General features: G+C 53.8%; 4 protein-coding genes across 4 annotated transcripts; all 4 read left to right on the plus strand.

Moving 5' to 3' along the window:
• Window positions 1-3,921: 3,921 nt before the first annotated feature.
• JKF63_06643 (uncharacterized protein) lies at window positions 3,922-4,671 on the plus strand (the record flags this gene model as incomplete). The annotated part of the gene is made up of 1 exon (XM_067902592.1): window positions 3,922-4,671. One exon carries the CDS (start codon window positions 3,922-3,924, stop codon window positions 4,669-4,671), a length of 750 nt encoding a protein of 249 aa, XP_067758009.1.
• A 768-nt stretch (window positions 4,672-5,439) lies between these two features.
• On the plus strand, window positions 5,440-5,793 carry JKF63_06644 (uncharacterized protein; the record flags this gene model as incomplete). Its single annotated transcript, XM_067902593.1, has 1 exon — window positions 5,440-5,793. The coding sequence occupies one exon, from the start codon at window positions 5,440-5,442 to the stop codon at window positions 5,791-5,793; it is 354 nt and encodes a 117-aa protein (XP_067758010.1).
• Window positions 5,794-7,176: 1,383 nt separating this feature from the next.
• On the plus strand, window positions 7,177-8,901 carry JKF63_06645 (uncharacterized protein; the record flags this gene model as incomplete). Its single annotated transcript, XM_067902594.1, has 1 exon — window positions 7,177-8,901. The coding sequence occupies one exon, from the start codon at window positions 7,177-7,179 to the stop codon at window positions 8,899-8,901; it is 1,725 nt and encodes a 574-aa protein (XP_067758011.1).
• Window positions 8,902-10,168: 1,267 nt separating this feature from the next.
• On the plus strand, window positions 10,169-12,232 carry JKF63_06646 (uncharacterized protein; the record flags this gene model as incomplete). The annotated part of the gene is made up of 1 exon (XM_067902595.1): window positions 10,169-12,232. One exon carries the CDS (start codon window positions 10,169-10,171, stop codon window positions 12,230-12,232), a length of 2,064 nt encoding a protein of 687 aa, XP_067758012.1.
• Between the last annotated feature and the right edge of the window lie 7,244 nt (window positions 12,233-19,476).

A 19,476-nucleotide genomic window follows, 5' to 3' on the forward strand; every position in this document is an offset into this window, starting at 1 on the left:
CCTCGAGTTTTCTTTTTGCTTCGCTGCGAAACGCTGATCAGCTGCTCCCTTTTTTTTTTTGGGGGGGGGGGTTAACGGGATCTTTTGAGCGCACGCAACTCCCTCTTCGTTTGCGTGCTGGTCCCTCGAGTGTTGAGCGGTCTTGTCTTCACTCTCACTTCTTACTGCTTCAGTGCCTTTACACTTATCCCGCATCGGTGTTTTTGTGCTCTGCTCTGTGTGTGTGTGCATGCGTGTGTGCGTTCTTTCTCCGTTTCAGCTCACCTCTACCTGTACAGCTGCGAAAAGCTGACACACACACACACACACACACACCACACGCGCACACTCAAATGGTCGCCAACAACAAACTGGTGATACGGGAGACGGGGGAGAACCCGCAGGATACCCCGCTACCCAAGAGGCAGCTGCTGTCCCAGACGTTGCGCATCCTCATCCCCACCCACGTGAGCAGTCTGCTGTGGATGTCGTCTCAGATAATTACGCTGTACTACGTCGGCAAGTACCTCAACACACCTGCCACTGCACAGTGCGGCGCCGGTATTTTCCTTGTCAACGCATTGGCGTATGTCGTCGTCATGTGTTATGCCTCTGCAATCGACACTCTCTCCTCGCAGGCCTTTGGCGCGGATCCAAAGTCCCCTGAAGTGGGGGAGGCGTTGCAGATGGCGCTGTTTTTTAGTATGGCCTTTGGACTTTTTTTGAGCATCGTCTTCTTTTTCGTGCCACTCATGTGCGGCTCGTCTGAGGAGGAGTTCCTTGTGGGATTGGCGCAGTTTTTGCGCTACAGCCCACTCTACCTCCTTGCTCAAATCATCAGCGGTGTCGCGAGCAGGTCGATGTACGCACAGAAGATTCCCGAAGTGGTCGTAGCGGCGAACGCCGTGGCGGCGCTGGGGTCACCCCTGGCAAATTACTTCCTCACCCCGCTCGGCATCCACGGTGCTGCGCTGGCGCTTGGTGCCACAGTCGCCCTCAGCTCCATGATGCACATCCTGTGTATGCTCTATCACCCCAAGGTGGTTGTCCGCTATGCCCCATGGCCTTCACCTAGGCTGGTTAGCCCGAAGTCAAGGAATGCGTTCTTGAGGTTCGGGGGTCCGGCGGCGATTCAGATGTTCTTCGATTTCTATATGTTCTCGCTTCCAATTGTGATAGCATTGGATAAATTAACATCGGCGCTTGCTCTTCGCGTTGTCGCAATGGACTTGGTGGGGTTTATGATCCCCGTAGCACTCGGCATGCCCGTCGCTGCGTCCGTGATTGTTGGCAACTCTCTTGGTGCTGGCAGGCCGCGCCAAGCCAAGCAGTTTGCCTACTTTGTGCTTGGCTGCAGTCTCATTCTGGCACTCATCACGGCGGCTCTGATGCTCGCCTTTGGCACTCACATCGCACACTTTTACGGAGAGGAGGAGGATGTAATTGAAAACATGAAGAAAATCATTCCACTGGTGGCGCTCGGCCACATTGGCCACTCGGTGCATTTCTGTTTGCAGGGTATCTTCCGAGGAGCAGGTCGCTTAGAACAGGCTGCTCTGTCCGCGTCTCTGAAGTTTTTGTGCGTTTCCGTGCTTCTGTTGTTCTACCCAGGCTTTCTCAAGAAGATTGGTCTGTATGGCTTCATGGGGGGGATCGTTGTCGTCAGGTACTGCGATATTCTATTCCTGAGCTGGTGGATGTACATACTCGACTGGTTTCAATTGGGCATGGAGGCCCGGGCGGCAGAAAGGCCGCCGCAAGACGCGACAGATGTCGTGGTCAAAGACAGCGGTGCCAATGCAGACTCTACATCGTCGAGCTCCAGCCGAAGCGCCTCCGTATCGCTAACCCGCACCCGCACCCATGCAAGCGTCTGCAACTGCGTCTATGCCCATGAAAAGTACGAGATGAAGCTGCAGGAGCGCAGTGCAAGTATCCTTGAAGAGGCGTGCTGTTCTCTCCACGAATCCTTTGCCGTGCCGCCGGGGAATCGCTAATGGCCCCGACTTTTTTTTTCGACACCGGCAAGGGGAGTGCAGGGTTGAAAGATATGCGCACCGTTGCACCACGGCTTGTCCTTCAGTACAAGGTGGTGCGGTTGGCTGTGCATTGGGTGTTGCGGGCCATGACTCGCAAGGAGATGGCCAGCGGGAGTGAAACATAGAGGAGGCGAGAGGGACTGTGTGTGTGCTTGTGTGTGTGTGTGTGTGTGTGTGCTTGTGTGTGTGTGTGTGTGTATGGAACAGCAGAGTCCCTCTTCCCCCTTTTTTTTGTTCTCCCCTTTTGTACCCTCCAATTTCCCCAGGTGTTTGTTGTTGTCACAGGCGATCCGCCGTGTGGTGTCCTCTCCCCTCCTCTTCGTGTTGGCAGTTCACTCCTGCTTTGACAACTTTCTGGTAGCGACCCCCTCCTCCCCCCTGTTTTCCCCCCCATACATACACCGGTGCTAGCTTCGTCGCGAAACGGGCCTTAATAGCCAAACACATGGGCACACGGTGCGCTTGCGCGGTCAAGCATTACTGTCATGGTGTCTTCCACGGTCGCCAAGCGTCCCGAGCTGGGAGCCGCAACAAATGATGGGCGATCAGGGCTGGGCAGAGTTTCATACCAGCCATCGACAGTGTGCGCACGTGTGCAGAATGTGGAGGCGCCTCCTGCATCTGGCGGTGTGGGCTAAAGAGGTGTAAGTGGCGGCAACACGGCGGTCCACACCTCTCGAAGCACACCATCGAGTCCGCCACACTCCCACTGTGGGGGAGCCGTCACGCGGTCCAGCGGAATGCAGGGTCTCGAGGCGACCTTGGTAGGGGCGATGGGCACACCGGCAGTGTGCAGGCTCTGCGTGGTCCCTGACCCGAGGCTTGTCAGCTCCTCCTTTTCCAGCTCATGCGGCTTGCTGCTGGACCCCGACCTTCTGTTACCCCCACCCGGCATCCAACGCTGCTCAGAGCCTTTGACGGCGACGCTGCGCATGGTTTCTCTAGACCACTATATGCAGTAGCCTGAGGTTCTCCTGGGCTGAGTGGTGCAGCACGTCTCGGAGGGAGCGCAACGAGGAAGGGCGCAGGGAGCGGGTATATGTTGCACGGCCCGACTCAACGCCAGGGTGGTTCGTGCCCCGGAGAGCCGTGGCTGTACGCGCATTTGTCTTTGCTTGCATCGTGTGGGGATGTCACCTTGGAGGAACAGCGTGTGTTCGACCCCGGCGGGATGGGTCGGTGCTTTCTCGACTTAGCAAAAACAAACACAAACACTTTTCTATCTTCTGGAATAATTGGAGGGGCCCGCGGGTGTGGCTGGTCGGCCCATGGATCTCGTAGGGCGCATTTTTGTGGTGATGGTGGGAGGGGAAAACTATATACAAGCCAACGAGATTCTGGGGCGCGTGATGGTAACGAAGATCAACAGTCACCCATAGTGCCTCGCCGATCGGTCTTGCACTGTTGTTAGCCGTTGGAGTACAGGGAAGATTGTTGCAAAGATGGAACAATGCTGGGGCGATGCACTAAGCAGCGGTGACACAGTGGGGCTCTCTACATACGCACAAAAATGGCGCACGGAAACATACGAGATTTTTTCCTGGTACGCGCAGTGTGCGATGGCTCCATTGTGTGCTGGCGGCCACCTTTCTGGGATGCTTCCCTTGGCTAATCTGCACTCCTCCCTCTCTCATGACGTGTGCACTTGCCAACGTGTCTCGTTCTTCTTTGGTTTCTCAATCGTAGTCTTATTCGCCCCTTCAGCGAATTCTAAGCTGCATTTTCCCCCCCTCTCATTGGACGCGAGGGCAGCGCTTCGCACGCCAGTTTTCTTGGCTCAAGAGCGCCTTCCTCCCCCCCCCTCCCTCTTACCCCTTCCCCCTTCACACCACTCCCCTTTGATTTTCGCTTCTTCACGGAGAAACGGAAGTGACAGATTAAACAGTCCTCTTCGCCCCCACCAATGGACCCCGACACGCCCTCGGTCCTCACAAGTGAGGTGTACAACGATGCCGCAATTATCTTCAATATGCTACAAAACAAAGAAAAACTGGTGTCTTTTCTCGACTGCACAACATTGCTGCGCGGCATGGGCATGAACCCGACCCACGAAGATATGGACAAGCTAAAGGGACTCATGGCGCAGCCCATCCTTCGACTAGAGCAGTGGCGGCGAGAGGAGGAGTTGAAGCGCGAGAAAGAGCGGCGTAAGGAGGAAGCGCGAGAGCGAAAGGGAAAGGGATTCTCTTCGGGGAGAAAAGCGACTACAAAAAAAGTCACCGACCCTGCAGCTGAGGCCCCTCCAGTAGACATCACACCCGTGGAGGAGATCAAGAATATTGACTGGAACATCTTTATTAAGTGTTCCGAATTGCTTTTTCGTGACCGCATGCGCGAGGAGCGCGGTGTGGTGGAAGCTCTGCAGGTCTTCACAAGTGACTTGTCCACTAGCATGTCTCGCGCTAAGCTCGTTGAAATAGTGACTACCAACGGAAGCAACGTGTTAACACCGGCGGAGGTGAAAATGCTGGTGACGATGCTGCCGGAAAGCTGCTCGGTGAAGGAGTGGGCGAAGCGCATCAGTGGCACGTACGTGCCTCCCACCCAGGAGGAAATCGACGCGGCCGCCATGCGCGAAATCGAGGCGCGTCGCCAACAAGAGGCGACAGCCAAGGCCAAGGAAGCAGAGAAGGATCCGCTGGAGGGCTTATGAGCTGGACACCGCCTTCACCCCTTTTATTCTTTTTCGCTGTTATCCTCCACTGCTCGTCCGGTTGTGTGCAGCTCTCGTGCCACGGGACTTATGGCGATAGCGGTGCCATTGCCTTCAGGTGAGGGGTTCCACGACCCTCTCCGCGCCTTCTCCCCTCTGGCAACCGAGCACGTGGGGAGGTAAACAACGATGAGCGACTAGAGTGCACTCGTATGTACAGTTTATATTTCCCCATTCCGTGTCAATGTCACCCTCACTGCCGATTTGCCTCTGCGGAAGAGCGTGCCGCGGAGTACTTACGCTCTAGAGAAAAAAAATCCACAGAGAGGGCGTGGCTGCTGTCTTTGCACCACATCCTCACACCCGTTGGCTCTCTCAAAGCTTCCCCCCCCCCTCTGCTGAGCATGCATATTCATTAGAGACTCCCGTGCCACCATAACACCGCTGCTCGTCTAGCACCCCACTAGCTCCTGTTTTTGCTATCTCAAGCCACCGTCTTCCCCCCTCCCCTTTGACACCTTCCTTCATAGTGCTCTCCTTTCTGTGAACCCCCTTTTACTTACTGTGGTGTACTGTCCTCACAAGTCCATTCTTTAGCACTCCAAATCTGTCTCCAGGCCGTGCATATCGCCCTTCCGCCTTTACTACTGAGCGCCCAAATCACTCTTCTTTGCTGCGGCTCTCTCTCTCATTTTCGTTCAGCTCACACATTCCTCATTTGTGGAACACACACGGAAACTGCACTGCAGGTCTGTACGATCACATACAATGTCCGATATGAACCTCATCGTCAACGTCACGTGCAACCCCCCTCTCATCAGTATCTTTGGCCCCATCAAGGAGAGCACGATTGAGCGCCTCAACGCCACAATTCCGAGCTCGTGTTCGACCACCAACACGGGCTCCGTGCCTTTTGCTTTGGTGCACAAGGCGGATCCTCCACACTGGTTTGGTGAGCTTCGCACTCAGTTCGCCTCCGATGACATCGGATCATCAACGCTTTTTATCTCGATTCTGGACGCGCTCGATGAGGAGGGCATCTGGACGCTGCGCGGCAGCGCGTCTTCTTCACTGGAGGGGAAGATCCACTACAAATTCTTCTTTGTTCGCAACGCTCATTAGAATTCCTGCTGCGCTAGACGCACGTGATGTGGAGTAGGGTTGTTCCACGTGGATTTACGGCTGCAACTTGTGCGTCCCTCCATCCCCTGAATGGCGTCTATGCTGGGGGTGCGTCAGCTTATTTTGGTGAGGCTTCTCATGTTCTTTTTGTACTCCTCTCTCTATGCTTATGTATATAGCGAACGGCAGTACCACCGCTCTGATGGACTACTCTGAGTCAAACCGTGGATCACCGCAACCGAAGAAGTGTCGGAGGTGAGAGAGAGAGAGTAGTGACTGAAATGGGAGATGGAAGAGGCGGACAACGTGCGTACTGACAATGTACGTGCCAACGCACACACACCTCTTCTAGCGCACCCCAGTGTGCATCTCACGACTCTGTCGCTCAAGTTGATCACAAGGACGTGTCCGCTCACGCGTCCGCGTGCGTTTAGATGAGATGAGCCCTCATCTCTTTCGCCTGTTTCTTACCTCGACACACTCCTACCGGCCGTGCGTATCTTCATCACTTGCCGTTGTGTACCCGCTGATCATTTTTTTTTGGTTCATCTCTTTTTATTCCGATGTTCTACGTTCCCCCCTCCCCATCCCCGTCCTTTCCCCCCCCCCCCCTCCCCCTTCTCTCCTCCAAACAACCAGGATAAAAAAACAGAAAACAGTTCAGAGGAAATGGGATGGGGCAGCGGTTTTTGTTTTGTTCTTCTATTTTGTTTCCCCTCTTGAGGTCCACTGTACGTTGAATCTTCGCCCATATCTTCGTCAGCACCACGCCCTCCTCCTCCTCCTCCTCAATCACACAGCTCAACGCGTGCGGTTGTGGTATAGACACTCAAGTTCCCCTCTCTCTAGCTAGTGCATCTCATTAGTATTTGTACATATTCTTATCTCTCATGTATATGTGTTTACCCCACATACACATGTACATATTATTTATTTTCATGCTCTTTTCACGTCGCGGCGATTTTCAGGTTCATCATCTCGCTTCCTGAAGGGCATACATGGATTCGCCTGCTCTGTGTCTCGTCCCTCTTTTTTGTTAATGACTGGAACGGCAGTCACTGCTGTGGCCATGGAATCTTCTGTGATATAACGAGTGCTTCGGATTCTTCACTTTCCTCCTTCCTCCTCCTTCCACCTCAAAACACTTGTCTCACCATCAAACGGATCCATCGATGGTGTGTTGACGTACATACACTCGCACCTGTCGCCACTGCTGAGAAGAACTTCTTTCCTTTGTATTGTGTATGGCCGAAGTTCTCTCTCCCCTCATATGCACAACAAAGGGTTGAGGTGCACACCGATGCATGCCCGCTCTCTCACGCTCACAGAACACACATAGAAGGAGCTCTGCGGAATGGCTCTTTCGAAGCCCTGGTGGCGGCAATGCAGCTCTCTTCACTACCACTAGCGACGCAGTCGCTGCTGGACCCAACAGCGATGCTGGATCCTCTCATTCTGAGTGAATGGAATGCCGCATGCGCTGCAGCTCGTTCTGAGAGCGACGAAGGCACTGGCGCTGCTCTCTCTTCGACCACAGCCATGTGTGGTGTCGTGCGTCGGCGTGAGCCACGGCGGCAAGTGGACACAGACGACTTTTTTACCCTCGCAGAGGCCCTGGATACACTTGCCGATGAGCTCAACGCAAATCTCTTCCTCGGCGGTGCATCACCGCCTTTGGCAGCAAATTCACCAAGCAAGGCGCCGGGCCGGCCGCTCAGCGTAGACGAGCTGGACCCGCGCGGGATGGACGGTCTGACAGGAGTACAGCTGAACCACGTGGAGGAGGCTCACCGACTTTTTGCAGCGAAGAAGTATGCAGCTGCCTTGGCTGCTTTTCTTGGTGTTAACTCGGCGTGCCTGGCGCATCAGCTGACACCGGCTCTGCTCAACAATGTCGCTGTCTGCCAGTATGTTGTAGAGCAGTGGGACGCTTGTGAAGCGACCACTCGACGTGTGCTTTCCGTTGATACGACGGAGCGCTTCCCGAGCACACGTCGACTCGTGCGTGTGTTTATCTTACAGGGACGCCTGCACGAGGCACAGCAGGCCATCAGCCCACATCGCGACGCCACAGACTGGTTTTCTGAAGTGGAGGCTGTGAAGGCGTACGTGTGTTACGTCAACCTCTACGCCGCCCATCAGTACAACAAAGCCCTTGAGAGTTTGGAGGTGCTGCTATCATTTTGCCCGTGTGGCACACTTGAGGCAGCAAAGGCGCGTCTCTTGTCTCTCGAAAACATGTCACAGGCAGTGCGGTACGCTGCTCGGCGTTCCCAAGTTTACACAATGTCGGTAGATCTGCATCTCTGTTTGTGGGAGCTCACTTTCCATTCCATCACCTCCGTTCCCGGGCTGACCGCCCTTTTTGAGGACATGCAAGCCGCCTCGGTGGGCAAGTCGGAGCTGCGGTTCCGACAGCTGCAGACGCACATAATACGATGCAAAGAGGTGTTTGCCAAACTTCAGGGCCTGATGGCCGCGCAAAAGTTCCACGAGGCGGCAGAATTTGCTCTGCAGGTCCTTACAGAGCCTTATCTCCAGGATGGGATGAAGGGCGTTGTCTACTTCGAGCGCGCGCGCGCCCTTGCGCAGAATGCAAACTGGTACTGTGCTCTTGACGACGTACATCGAGCGCTGTCCTACACCGAGCCGGTGGAACTTCGGGCGAGCATGCTGCTTCTCGTCGCCCGTTGCGAGGAGGCACTTGGCCGCTTTAGGGACGCTATAAATCACATGGAAGAAAGCCTTCGCCTTGTTCCCAATGCGACGGCGGTGGAGCAGCTGCGCTGGCTAAAGGTACGTGTGGCCCGTGGGCAAGGGTCTACTGCCGCTCCTGGAACAGCGCCACGCACAAAGAAGGCACCATCACAGAAGGCGCATGCTTACCAGCCTACCGTGTCCTCCAACCCACTTGATGTACATTATAAGACACTCTCTCTTCCTTGTAACGCCAGCGCAGTGGAGGCGAAGAAGTCGTACCGGGCCTTGGCGATGAAGTGGCACCCTGATCGTTGGTGCGGTGCCTCAGAAGAGGCCATACACGCCGCAGAAACTGCGTTCAAAACTATTCAGCATTCCTATGAGGAGATCATGAAAAAGGTCTCCTGATTGAGTTTCAGAGAGGCTGTTTCCCCTTCACCCCGTTCCGCCGACTACCGCCATGAGGACCGCTTCCTTTCTCTTGACCGCTCTCAGAGACAACGTGGAAGAAGAAATATAGAAAACATTATAGAAAAAAAAAGTGATCGCCTCCACTAGTTGACTGGGGTTTGCGCACCACTCTTGATAGTTGTTGCGCAAAACACAGGTTTTCATTCACTAACCGGTGGAACTTGGCCACGCTCTCCTGCCTGAGCATGTTTATCCAATTCTCGGCTTGTTCGAACGTAGTCGGCCGTTCAAAGTTGCCTTTTCCTCTTCTCTCGCATTCCATTTGTATCGAATTGACTCACTTCCCGCTTTTCCCTCGTCCCGGGTCTCACTGGGGCAATATCGATTGCGCCTGCACATGTCTCATCTATAGAAACCCCCCAGCTACATCGTTCTCCTCATCTCAGCACACATCGACTTCGCGAGGCGTCACATTTTGTTCTTATGCACTACGCCCCCCTTGCCGAGAGAGTCACTATTGTTCCTTTTTTATTTTTTGTTTTGCTCGCTTCTTAGTCGTCTGGGAGAACAAAGGCCGTGATCCATTCCTTGCTCTCCACCCGGTCGTCTCATTTGCCGCGCAATTACGCGCTTCTGTGTATCTGCTGCGTTTCTTCTCACAGCACACCCCGATCGATCTGCCGTGGTTAGCCGCGGATACGCTGTCGGGGTGTTTTTCAGCCCTTCGCAGCTGTTTCAAGTTTCTCTTTTTTTTTTCCAGGGACGACGTTGCTGTGCATCTTCAAACGCTAACACGCACATGGACGTACGCATCAGCACTTCCACGTCGCCTTATTGAGTTTGGCATGGCTGTGCTTTCTTTCAACCCGTAGTCACAAACACTATATTGTGTGTTGAGCCTCGAAAAGCTTTCGTTAATATTACCACAACTGTTTCAGCGTATTTGGTCCTGATTTAATCTCCACATTTTTCTTTTTGTAACACCCTCCGTACTGTACATCGACGTGAGGCGTTCTCCACCCTCCCGCACCTTTTTGCCCTCCTCCGGGCCATCCACTCCTATCGCCGAGTCTTTTCGGCAGTCTCTGTATCACGTCTTCCCTTTTCTCTCTGCTGCTGCTGCTAGTTTCCAGTCCCAGTTTGTGCGTCTCCCTTATTCTCGCAACTTCTTACCCCACTCCCTCCCCCCTCCCCGCGTTGACCTCTTGGAGTCGCTAGGATACACCGTGCTTTTCCCATATTCGCAAGTGACCAGCTTTGCAAAATGGGTCACTTGGCGACGGGTGGCGCACCGATGCGGTGGGGAACCGCTGCAAACAACAAGGCCATCTCTCATGTGAGTGCTCATGGAATTCAGCAGTTCCTCAATATTTTCCGGAACAAAAAAGATCTCCATAATATGCCGTTTCTATGGGGCGATGAGCTGGAGCACCAACTGATTCACATACAAGAGGACACAATCACCCTTTGCACTGAGAGTGCGGTGGTGATGGAAAGACTCAGCGCACGTCCTGACAACTGCGCCGTTTGGCACCCAGAATATGGGAGCTTCATGGTCGAAAGCACACCAGACCACCCGTACACTCTGTCGACGGAGAGCCTCGAATCGGTAGAGGACAGCATTGAGCGGCGTTATAGCATTCTCGACAAAGAGGCGCCGCCCGGTGTGGTTGGTACCACCTTTGTAACTTTCCCGCTGATGGGCCAGGGTGACTTTGTCAAGTGCGATGATAAGAGCTCTCCCTACTCGGAGTCGCTGTTCGTTCCGGATGTGTGCATCAACCAATCGCACCCGCGCTTCGCCAACCTGACAGCGAACATTCGCCTCCGCCGTGGGAGAAAGGTTTGTATCCTAGTGCCGCTGTACATGGACACGCTCACCATGGAGAGGACGGTGGATCCACGACTGAACATTGACATGACTCCACGAAACAAGGACATCTGTTGTGTGGTCCAGGCGAAAAAGCAAAACACGCGGAGGTTCGGCACCGAGAGCGAGGGATCTGCCCCGCTGCTTATGCCTGCCAGCCCCTTAAATGTACACGAGAAAGAGCTTCCTATCACCGAAGCCGTGCCACACCACTTCACCCCAGTCACTCTTTTTTACTACGCACAGTACTTCACTGCGCAGCAGTGTGAGCGCGTCCAGGAGTGCTATAACGAGTGCCACTGTCCCCTACCTTCGGTGAGTCGCCCATGCATCTACATGGATTGTATGGCATTTGGCATGGGTAATAGCTGCCTGCAGGTTACGATGCAGCTAGACAATATTCACGAGGCCCGTGATGTCTACGACCAACTCGCCATATTAAGTCCGGCATTCCTGGCTCTTACCTCAGCGACACCCTTTCAGAAGGGCCTCCTTTGCGACTCTGATGTGCGCTGGTTGACCATCGCAGCCTCCGTCGACGACCGCCGTGTGGAGGAGGCGCCGCGCATCCTCAAGTCCCGCTACGACTCCGTCTCCGTTTTTATTGGTGACAACCCTGCGAACCTTCCAGAGTTCAACGACTCGCAGATAGAGATCAATCACCCGTACATGAAGGTGCTGACAGAGTCCGGTGTAGACGCAAGACTGGCGCAGCACATTGCACATCTCTTTATTCGAGATCCTCTGGTGGTGTATGACAAGATGATCGACATTGACGACACAACGCACACGGAGCACTTTGAGAACATCCAGTCCACCAACTGGCTGACGGTGCGCTTCAAGCCGCCACCGCTTGACAGTAACACTGGCTGGCGTGTTGAATTCCGAGTGATGGAGATTCAGCCGACCCCTTTTGAGAACGCTGCTTTTGCAGTCTTTATTCCCCTGCTCACCAAAGCCATAATCGCCTACAAGCCCCGCTTTTACACGAAGATGTCCATTGTCGACGAGAACATGGGTCGTGCACATCGCATCAACCCATGTGACGAGCTGTACGTTATGCGCAAGGACATCTTCGCCGAGATGATCACCGTCAGTGAGGCTGAGACGGTGGAAATGAGCATCAACGAAATTTTCAACGGCAAGGCGGGCAGCTTCTATGGCCTCATTCCGCTCGTTCGCCGCTATCTGGAGGATCGGGGGCAATCAAGCAGTAAAGTGAATTCGTACTTAAAGTTCTTATCAATGCGCGCCTCTGGTCGCATTCCTACCGCGGCGCAGTACATGCGCAAGTTTGTCATGACACACCCAGACTACAGGCACGACTCGCGCCTCACTGGCGTCATAGCACGCGACCTTGTGCAGCGCATACACGGCTTGGCGACGAACACAATTCACGACGAGGACTATCTTCCCATAACCACCTTCAAGGCTCAAAAACGAGAGCGCAGTGAATGACTTATTCTTTCCCCCTATTTCGGTTCGCGGAGAAGAGGCGCACACACTGCGAGGACTTGTGCGCACGTGCGCAGCTCTTGATCACACACCAAAGTTCGTCTATGTGAAGCATCGACCCCACTCCCCTCCCCCTCCTGCCAAACGAAAGTAGGGGGAGGGAATCATCAGATATACTCCGATAAGAATAGAACACTATTACAGTGGGATGTTTCCTGTCTGATAGTTTTGGTGTGTCTGCGTGTGTGTACTGTGATGTCCACTAGACGTGTGTCTATTGCGATGTCAGAGAATTTTGTATCCGCTCTGGCCATTCTCTTCATATTTTCCTCCTTTTCTGCTGATCGTTGGCACAATGTGTGAAGCTGTACTTTGTGTATTGTTATTTTTACTTCTGCGTGTTCTATTTTCACCTCTCTTCCCCCTCCCTCCCCCTTCCCCCCATTCCGTGCCAGAGATGTGATCCTCTCCCCCTCTCGTGTGTGCGTGTGTAAGAGTTTTCCTCGAAGGATGAACAGACGTGGGCTGGGAACAGGGCAGAATGCGGGATTCGAGGGGGTAGGGTGGGGATCCTTCTCCCTCGCAAAACAAAAACCCAAACACGCCTCTGCTGATAATGTGGACTGCTGTACCGTGGTATCAGGGTGTGGCACCCACTCTGTGGGAAAGCTGAAAGTCCGCAGCTTGTTCCCTGGTGAGACTGAGGGTTTTGCGTGTCGGCGTCGGGTCTGGGATGGTGTTGTGCAGAAGAGATTGGCAGTAAACAGCGTTGTTGTACCGCCAAACTACAAGTCGCCTCGATTTATCGAGGAATGTTACTCTCAAGTTATTTCCTTTCCCTGCAGAGGAACGGGTGTATTTAGAGCCTTTTTTTCTTTGGCCTATCAGTTGCTGCACAAGGCGAGCTGACCGAGGGTGCAGCGTGTCCTTGCTTGCGAGCAGTACATGGTAGTATCGTGGCTACACTGTGGCGGCGTGCCGCATGGGGGCGCGTCCCACAGACCGAGCCCCTCCCCCCCCCCCTCCTCCTCCGTTACACTGTGGGAGATGCGGGATGAGGTGAGGCCAACCTCCCTCCCCCCCCCCCCACACACATACACCGGTGCTAGCTTCGTCGCGAAACGGGCCTTAATAGCCAAACACATGGGCGCACGGTGCGCTTGCGCGGTCAAGCATTACTGTCATGGTGTCTTCCACGGTCGCCAAGCGTCCCGAGCTGAGAGCCGCAACAAATGATAGGCGATCAGGGCTGGGCAGAGTTTCATACCAGCCATCGACAGTGTGCGCACGTGTGCAGAATGTGGAGGCGCCTCCTGCATCTGGCGGTGTGGGCTAAAGAGGTGTAAGTGGCGGCAACACGGCGGTCCACACCTCTCGAAGCACACCATCGAGTCCGCCACACTCCCACTGTGGGGGAGCCGTCACGCGGTCCAGCGGAATGCAGGGTCTCGAGGCGACCTTGGTAGGGGCGATGGGCACACCGGCAGTGTGCAGGCTCTGCGTGGTCCCTGACCCGAGGCTTGTCAGCTCCTCCTTTTCCAGCTCATGCGGCTTGCTGCTGGACCCCGACCTTCTGTTACCCCCACCCGGCATCCAACACTGCTCAGAGCCTTTGACGACGACGCTGCGCATGGTTTCTCTAGACCACTATATGCAGTAGCCTGAGGTTCTCCTGGGCTGAGTGGTGCAGCACGTCTCGGAGGGAGCGCAACGAGGAAGGGCGCAGGGTGCGGGTATATGTTGCACGGCCCGACTCAACGCCAGGGTGGTTCGTGCCCCGGAGAGCCGTGGCTGTACGCGCATTTGTCTTTGCTTGCATCGTGTGGGGATGTCACCTTGGAGGAACAGCGTGAATTATCTCTTGGAGATTCCTGTGCGTAGGGGGCGGGGGGGCTCGTCTCTGTTGAATTGACGCGTTGTGTTTGGGTCCTTGTGTGCACTCCGTCAATACTTATCAGCGCCGCGGCCTTGCCTGTAGTCTTCTCGGGGGATGGTTTCTCAAATGGGGAGACTGGCGGACACACCTCACCCCTTTTTTTTGGCACTAAGAGGAGTCCGCGTTTTTTTTTTTCGTTGCTAGTGTTTTGAGGCTGTGCGCGAGCAGTTCTGTTATTCTTGCGGCATTCACCGCAACAGCGGGACCGCCCAATCGCGCGCTAGGCGCGCATTCGATATTCATGCGAGCGCAGTGGTTTCCAAAGTATCTAGGATTGTGTTTCATTACACAGGCACAATCTCTGGACAACCTGACGCAGTGATACTCGGGATATAATTCCCCACTATCACCAGATTAAAGCGCTGGAGCATGGACTCCCGGTAGTTATTGCAGGAGTGGAGGCCAAAATTGTTGGCTTCACGGGGTCGTCCACGCGCGGGGTGTCAATTGCGTTTGAGATACGATCATCTCAGCGAAACAACTTTCTGAACGCTGCCTCTGAAACAGAAGTTTTTGTTTCCACCGACTGTGTACCGGGGAGGTTGTGTGAATCAGCTCATAGGGGCAGCATTCCCGCTGTGTGTCTACTGCCCAGGATAGGAACATACACTCATACTTAATTTCTTCTTGGTAGGGGCGAAAATAAAAAAAAAGCGTGAGCACTGCGGGCGCAGAAGCAGCAGCAGGACGCTGCAATACCGATGCAAGGCTGATGCCCGTTGATGGGTGCTACCGCCACCTTTTCACACCTCTTCTCTAGCTGCCCTATAGTGCCGTGTATTCCAAGATCAGCTCTCTTTTAAACCGCCACTATCCATCTCCCGTTTATATTTGATGAAACATTTTGCGACACCCCCAAAAGCTAAAGAGCACCACACCAGTCATTGTGACCCCCACGCCCCTCTCCCGAGCACACAGACACACACTACTCCTCCCCACCCTCTTTCCTTTGCAGCACCCGGTCCGTTGCTGTGGGCAATGCTCCCGGCGAATACGCAGCGCTTGCCGCACATCGAGGGCTCGGCGACACTTCAAAATGATGGGATATACGAAACACGCGGAGCTGGAGAAACCCATCGTACCAGTCCACCTTATGTGAACCCATACACTAACCCTGTCATGCTAACCCAGATCTACGGCCCCATATCATCCACCCAAACCAGGGACAGGGCTACAGACACAAAATATCAGGGAGCGCATTTGCCTTTTCTTCGAGGTGCGTCCGGCGACCGTGGATCTTCGCAGAAAAGCAATTTGCGGCGCAGCCAACCTTCCCTGCTTCAGCATTTCAACCTGTCGTATCAAACACCAATCGCTTACTTCACCGATGCGCTGTGTTTCACAGAGGCTGCGGAAGAATCGCAGCGGGTGGCTATCAAATTTGAAGAGCGCCGTTGGTGGAAGCAAATGCAGAAGAAATTCAGGGTCGAGGTGTGTTGCGCAGCTTTCGGTTCTTCAGTGTCGATGCCTCTTGCCCGTCAAGGAGGACCATATCACCCTTCAAGGCTGGCCAAGACTCCTGGGGAGATCCTAGCGGGGTTCGACGCCGCTTTGCCCCCCAAAAAGGACACCCGAAATGCTAGGAAACTAGCACCGCTGCCCCTGGCAAACCAACATGCCCCGCATCACGCGTCCCGGAAGCCCATGGAGCACTCTTTCGGTATGCCCATAACGGGCCCGGATGCATCTATGATTACTCGGGAGCAACTTCCCGCATCATTGCCGCTTTTTGGCTTCCACGTGCACCTGCCTCGACTCCGCTCCGAGGAGATCCACTTGCCTCTTGTGAGCGCCACGATAGCCAAGTTGTCGCCTTTTGGTGCCCCAAACGCTAAATCCCGAGACGAGAGGAAGGCTGAAAACAAGCAGGGATATGAGGGCTCTGCTATGATCGAAACTACGCCGACAGCATGCAGTGATCAGCAGGCCGCCCCACCCCACTCCAGCGAACCAACGTCGAATGTGGTGCCCATCGAGGGAAGTAGAGTACTGCCAAGTGACCCGGACACTGTTGCGAGCAACGGTATGCAGGCGTCACAGGGAGACGCTTCGGTGTCTGGCCTACCAGACCGTGAGCAAGAGGCGTCGATCAGCTCGGATACGCTCCGCGCTGCGCGTGAGCGAGAAGCGGCGCGCTTGGTGGAGGATGCCTTTCGGCACGTAGCGGGAGGAAATGTATCGAATTCAACCCCGTTGTCACGGCAGGAGACCTTGGAGACACATCACATCGGTGATGTACTCGATTCCAAGAGGGGTGCAGAACTTTCTCAAAAAACAGGGGATGCTGATTGCTCGGATGGGGGGCACACGCGTGCGCAGGGGCTGAAGAAAAGTGAACAGCATGTGTACTTTGCAGACCCGAAAAAGAAGCCCCTGCTAGGCAAAAAGGAGCCTGAGGGGAAGGGGAGCTCCACTTTCTCAACTACCCCAAGCCCATCACCTTACCTGCTCTGCAGCGAAGAGGTATCGGCGAATCTACCTGCAGGCAACAAGGCGCAGCCAAAGAAGAAGACACAGAAATAATGTGGCAATGGGTGTTGCGGCTCTCACTCACGCGGCAGCAGCAGCCCTTGACTTCCCCCAGCTGCGATCAGAGGTGTCGGCAACTAGCTTTCGCTCCGTTGTTGTTTGCGACGCTGCTACCCACAAAACTTCGATGTTTAGTATTCAGGGGCGCTCTTCATCCGAAAGAAAGGTCGAGACTGTTCCCGTTCTTCTTTCCCGATCTCATGAATTTCACTTCAGGTGCCCCTCGACAAAAATCTCGTCAGCACCCCATTTCATCTTTTCCCCCCAAACGCAAGGGCGGCATATACCCGTCGCCCTTCTAGCTGGCTCATAAACTGGACGTGATAGCGACAAAGTCGTTCCGGTCCACCGAAAATGTCTCTTAAAACTGTCCATTGTTGTGAGAAGGTGCATTTCTTTTTTTTTTTTGTACGCGCTTTCGCTTATATGAGGCGCGTGCCTTCTGCGGGGGGGGGGGGCGGCATCTGATCAAATCAGCACTGGACTGTCTACGCGTTTTCGGTTGCGTGTGAGATCTCATTCTTCCGTGCCACCTCCTCGATATGAGTGAGAACCATCGGGTTTGCAACATTGCATGTACATAAACTTTTACTTGCTCGTTTTGCTTACTGTTTTCCTCCTCAGTGCACACTTTTTTTTTTGCTGCGCATCCACCTTCCCCTGCGATCCCCCTTTTACGTTCCCCCCTCTGTTTTTTCCCCCAATGTGTGTGGTGTGATGAAAATGCTTTTCAAGGTGCAGTGCACAGACTACGTGACGGTTAAGATATATAAGTTACGTGCGCAGGTCTTTTCTCGGGGTTGCAGGCGTTGCAGTCATTTCTTCTGGATTCCTCGCTCAATGTATTTTCACCCTCTCCCTGCTTGTTTTGTGCGTAACGATAGGGTTTTGCAAGGCGAGAGTGATCTATATTCACTCTCTCTTTATATATATATATATAACAGACATGCACATACAAATCTGCTGAACCATGTGGGGAAAGTCCCAGGAACTTAGTTGGAATTAAAAAAACCAAACTCATAGGATTTTTGGCGTGGGAGAAGTGTTTTTAGCACAGCTGGCCCACAATTCGAAAAAGTGTGCTGAGGCATGTCCTGTAGAGTACCATCTTAAACTACTAGCACTCCTTGTTGTGAAGCCAAGGTTGCGTCTTCCTCTGCAAAGCGCTCGTTTCATCACGAAAAAAGACGCTTCCCCCCTTCTAAATCTGCTCTGTCGACACTCACCTCTACTTGCACTCTTCATCACTTTGACCCTCTGCCCGAGCTGGGTGTGACTGCACTCTTTTTGCCTTCTTCGTCGAGTGTGTGAGGAGGGTAAGACGCACCGGCACAACGTCGAAGAAAAGAAACCCACGAAGATGGAAACCAAACTGTCTCCTCCTGTTTGCGTCTGTTTCTCGTACGACCATACTCGCCGCTTGTGCGTTTATGCGACAAACTACCACATCTTCTTCTGAAGAACAGACTGAGAAATCACCAAGTCAAGTAGTACATGTCGCCAAAGCGCATACTCTCATTCGCGCGAGGCGGTGTAGTTGCGCAGAGAAGACCTTTTTGTTCGAATTCTTGGCCTTTCTAGAATTTCGGTCCTCCCTCGTGGTGAAGGCGCCAACAGGGACAGCGCCACGTGATAGCCGGGTGCTAGGGGTTAGTTTTTCATTGGCGAAGTCTTTTTGACGGAGGCAATCGAATGGTACTTGATTTTCTGGACGGGTTGAAAGTTCCACACGGGAGGGGGGGTCCGAGCGAGGGGGTCGGGTACCATGTGGTGGGCCGGCGTCTCGAGTGAGTGACGCACATTCACTGCTATGCAGTATGTGGTGCGGGGTATTTCTGACGAATGCATGTCCGGGTTTCGTCCGGGATGTCTGGTCCGGATGTATTTTTGGTACCCGGACGCGGGTGTACCCGGGACGGTCTAGTCCACTGCACCTTGTGTGTCGATATGCTCCTGAAGTGGTTTTCTACAAATGTGATGTCACATGTGTGTGTGTTTGTTATCTCTTCATCGAATGATTATTCGTTCTCTCTCCTTCTACTTCTGTCTCTTCTGGAATTGGATACAAATCCAGTAAGTATTCTAAGTGGGTTTAATGCGGTCTCTGACGCAAAAACGCCCACCCACCCAACCCTGAGAACCGGAACTCCTGACGGTGTCTGGTCCGCGGTGAAGTGGTTTTTTCTTAAATGTTGATTCAGTTTAAGCTGTTTCAGGCCACACGATGGCAGATCAACAAACCAGTTTGTTTTCAAGGTGGTCAAGAATGCCACGCAAGTGTGATTTTATTCATTTTTTTTTTGCAGATGCCCGAGGGGGGTTTCGACCAGCTCTCCTTTTCCCTCGCGCCCGGGTCTTTCGAAGAAAGAGGGCGCGGGTCTGAGTTGAAAGGGTGCGCTTCTGAGATGGCGGGGCCGTGGCGGAAAGCTATCCACCCTCATATGCCGATGGCGTTTCAACACCCCGTGGGCTTTAACAAGGGGAACCGTTGATCCCATTAAGGTCATTCTTCTTTAAAAGTTCTTTAGTTTTTCCAGCACCATCTTCCCTTCGATAGTTTGTGGCTGGGCATCGCTGGGTGAGGAAATGGTAGCCAGGATGACCCGAAAAATGGAAAAACTATATCTAACGTTTATGATTGATTTCTCCAAAGATTCTCTTGTTTCCAGTTTTCTCTTAACACAGCTTGGATTCCCGCTGTGTTCGCCATAACCCTCTGACGAACGCCGGCGGGGCGTTTTGTCATCCACCCAGTATCTTTTCTTTGTTTTCTGTCACTCTT

This window comes from Porcisia hertigi, chromosome 18, assembly GCF_017918235.1.
Source record: "Porcisia hertigi strain C119 chromosome 18, whole genome shotgun sequence".
NCBI classification, from domain to species: domain Eukaryota; phylum Euglenozoa; class Kinetoplastea; order Trypanosomatida; family Trypanosomatidae; genus Porcisia; species Porcisia hertigi.